Genomic DNA, 3,532 nt, shown 5'->3' with positions numbered 1-3,532 from the left:
AAAAAAAAAAAAAAAAAAAAAAAAAAAAAAAAACAGCAGCAGCCCCTATTATCATATTCCCTGATGCTAATATCCAAAATAAAACAGCAGAATAAAAGACAAATGTTACATAGGGTCATAGACCTGAACTGACTAGAAACAGTAAACTAAACTTTTTTATTCCTTAACCTCTCTCAAATAATAAAGCAGGGGGGAATTCATTTGTAAAAGGATCAGTCTTAGGGCTAAGGTAACACAAACAAGTAGAAAAGAAATGAGGACTTCAGTCATCTACAGAATATGAATAGAGATAAAATTAAATGGGAAACCTTTAAAAAACAAGATACTCTACAATGAGTATAGATGAAGAATGGATAAGTGAACTGATTTCAGTTCCTCATATTGAGGAACTCTCTCAAAAGGTACAGAAAACCATAAAGAAATTGAATAATAGAAGTTAAGAGATATGGAAGTCAGACATAGAAGGGCCAATATCTGAAAAATAGCAGTCCCAAAAATGCATGAAAATTTTCCCAAAATTAGGTCAGGCGTGGTAGCTAATGCCTATAATCCCAGTACTTTGGGAGACTGAGGCGGGCAGATCACTTGAGGCCAGGAGTTCTGAGTAACACAATGAAACCCCATCTCTACAAAAAAAATACAAAAATTAGCCAGGCATGGTGGTGCAGGCCTGTAATCCCAGCTACTCAGGAGGCTGAGGCATGAGAATCACTTGAGCCCAGGAAGTAGAGGTTGCAGTGAGCTGAGATCATGCCACTGCATTCCAGCCTGGGTGACAGGAGTGAAACCCTGTCTCAAAAATAAATAAAATTTTCCAGAATTAAAAAAGATGAAGCTAGGCACAGTGCCATGGGTCTGTGTAGTCCCAACTACTCACGAGGCTGAACAGGGTTGCTTAAGGCCAGGAGTTTGAGGCTGTAGTACACTATGATTACATCTGTGAATAGCAACTGCACTGCAGCCTAGGCAACACAGTGAGACCCCATTTCTTTAAAAATATATATATATGAAAGATCTTATATTAAAAGATTCAAGTCGAGCATGGTGGCTCACACCTGTAATCCCAGCACTTCGGGAGGCTGAGGCAGGAAGATTGCTTGAGCCCAGGAGTTTGAGACCAGACTGGGCAACACAAGACCCTCATCTCTTTATTTTTGATACAGGGTCTCCCTCTGTCACCCAGGGTGGAGTGCAGTGTCGCAATCACAGCTCACTGCAGCCTTGACTTCCCAGACTCAAGCAAACCTCCCACCTCAGCCTCCTGAGTAGCTGGGACCACAGACAGGTATTCCCATGTCCAGCTAATTTTTGTATTTTTTGTAGTGATGGGGTCTCACCATGTTGACCCGGCTGGTCACAAACTCCTAAGCTCAAACGATCCATCTGTCTCGGCCTCCCAAGTGCTGGGATTAGAGGTGAGAGCCATGACACTGGATCTGACTCTCATTGCTGACCCTCATCTCTTAAAAAAAAAAGAAAACAAACGAAAAAAAAAACCCTCTGAATCCCTACATAGTTCCTAACTTGTTTCCTTAAAATAAAAAATATGTTTCTCATATTACTTGTTCAGTCCAGTGACAGAATGAACATTCTCTTAGTACAACACTGGTTACTTACCGATCTAAAACTTCTCCACAAAAAAAAGAGAACAGCACAAAATCCAACAACAGCTGCATATATCACCAATTCCCATGGAAAACCATAAGGATTAGAATCTGGTCTCATACCTTCAGGCAGTGCTGCCACAACCTTCAAGATAAAGAAAAGTAAATCCTTAAAAATGCACTTTTGATAAAAAAAAATATTGATTACAAACATAGGTACAAGTTTATGTGGTTAACATAAAATGGGCTGCCAGACTAACACCAAACAGAAGGTATCAGAGTACATTTTTCTGGCAACTTTCAATCACTATCGCCAGGTAAAGAACAGCAGTATGGTGAAATGCAATTAACTTCAAACTGTAGTTCTACAGAGGTGCCTCAGAACTTCTGAGGATGAGAAGAGAAGGCCAAAGAAAGAAGCTGAGTGACCTGGGGTTCAGGTACTCTTAACCTGATTTCAACTAGTTTAGGTTTTATGTGTAGAGTATAATCAGGTCCCCAATATACAATTTCCCTACAGGAAAAAAAAAATCAAATTGCAGCTTTAAAAATAAAAAGTTTAATTCAAAGCCAGCCTGGACAACAAAATAAGACCTGTCTCAAAAACTAAAAAAAGAGTTTTGAACACCGCTGAAAGAGCTTTGGGTTTGGAGTTTGAATCTCTCCACCCTACCTCTGTAGGTCCCTTCTCTTACTGTGTAATGAGAATAATGCTGTTTGAACATGCCAGATAGGTGCTCAACAAAGGGTAATTATTTCTATTATCTCCTCCAAAGACCCTGATCTTCTGACCATGGCCTTTCCACATTACTTCTCCCCACAGCAGATCGTCAGCACAACACAGTCTAAGGCTTTTCCTGTTGCTTCTATATTTCACCTTTCTCTGAGTTAGCTCATTACTCATTCTTACCCAGTGGGGTTATTCTGCTCTTTGTTACCAGGCCCAAGATATTACTCGATCAAAAAGAAAAAAAAGAAAGGTAAGAGGAAAAAAGAAAAATGCCATTGTAAGAACAATCTGAAGTATGATCAGATTTGATTCTTTTCAGGCTTTAACCCAAAACCTCTACAGCAAATCTGCCTTGTAGGCCCTTTCTGCCTATAAGAACAGTCTTTAATAGTTATTTACCTCTTCAAAATCTTTTATAACTCCAATCCAAATATGTACTCCTTCCAAATTGCTATCTATATTTCATTAACCTGTACCAAACAAACATGATTATACTTCTAAAAAATATCCCTTTACCCTGATCTCTGCTTCTGCCTCTCTACATTACCCTAGGTACCAGTTCATAGAAATCTAATATAATTACAGGCAATTGATTATTTAAAAAAAAAAAAAAAAAGATACTTATTTTTGCCATTGGGGAAAAAAGGCATCCAATACACAATACCAGGGAGAAAAGAAGTTCTTGTCACAGTTTACATATTTCCCAAGTATCTTACTTTCAGCTAACATATTCAACACATAGATGCACCCTACCTCAAAAATCGTGTAACCAATATGATTTATGGCACTATACTTTAAAAGCAATTCCAAAAGCATCTCTTAGATCAAATATGTAATTATCTTTAATACAATAATATTTCTTAGATTCAATCACATTTTTATCAGCTCTTCTCTTCTAAAAGGACATGGTAAATTCTAGTTTAAAGGTCGGGGCTAGGGCCAGGCACAGTGGCTCATGCCAGCACTTTGGGAGGGCAAGGTAGGCAGATCACATGAGGCCAGGAGTTTAAGACCAGCCTGGCCAACATGGCAAAACCCCGTCTCTATTAAAAATACAAAAATTAGCCAGGCATGGTAGTGGGCACATGTAGTTCCAGCTACTAGAAAGGCTGAGGAAGGAGAATCACTAGAACCCGGAAAGCAGAGGTTGCAGATCACGCCACTGCACCCCAGCCTAGGTGACAGCGCAAGACTCTGT

The 3,532-nt window shown here is 39.3% G+C and overlaps 1 protein-coding gene across 15 annotated transcripts in view; it reads right to left on the bottom strand.

Annotated features, from left to right (window-relative positions):
* MIA2 (MIA SH3 domain ER export factor 2) overlaps window positions 1-3,532 on the bottom strand; it is a 110,056-nt gene that overhangs the window by 69,930 nt on the left and 36,594 nt on the right. For all 15 annotated transcript variants that reach the window (XR_001826010.2, XR_005200742.1, XM_017530874.2 and 12 more), the window contains one exon: window positions 1,618-1,749. Coding sequence is in view for 13 of the 15 variants with exons in the window: in XM_017530874.2 (XP_017386363.1) it covers window positions 1,618-1,749 (132 nt within the window). In the remaining 2 variants the exon portion in view is untranslated. The remainder of the gene's footprint in view (window positions 1-1,617; window positions 1,750-3,532) is intronic.

Source organism: Cebus imitator, unplaced genomic scaffold, assembly GCF_001604975.1.
Source record: "Cebus imitator isolate Cc_AM_T3 unplaced genomic scaffold, Cebus_imitator-1.0 Scaffold69, whole genome shotgun sequence".
Classification (NCBI taxonomy): domain Eukaryota; kingdom Metazoa; phylum Chordata; class Mammalia; order Primates; family Cebidae; genus Cebus; species Cebus imitator.
Note: the sequence above shows the minus strand (reverse complement) of the source record. Positions and strands in the feature narration are given on the sequence as shown.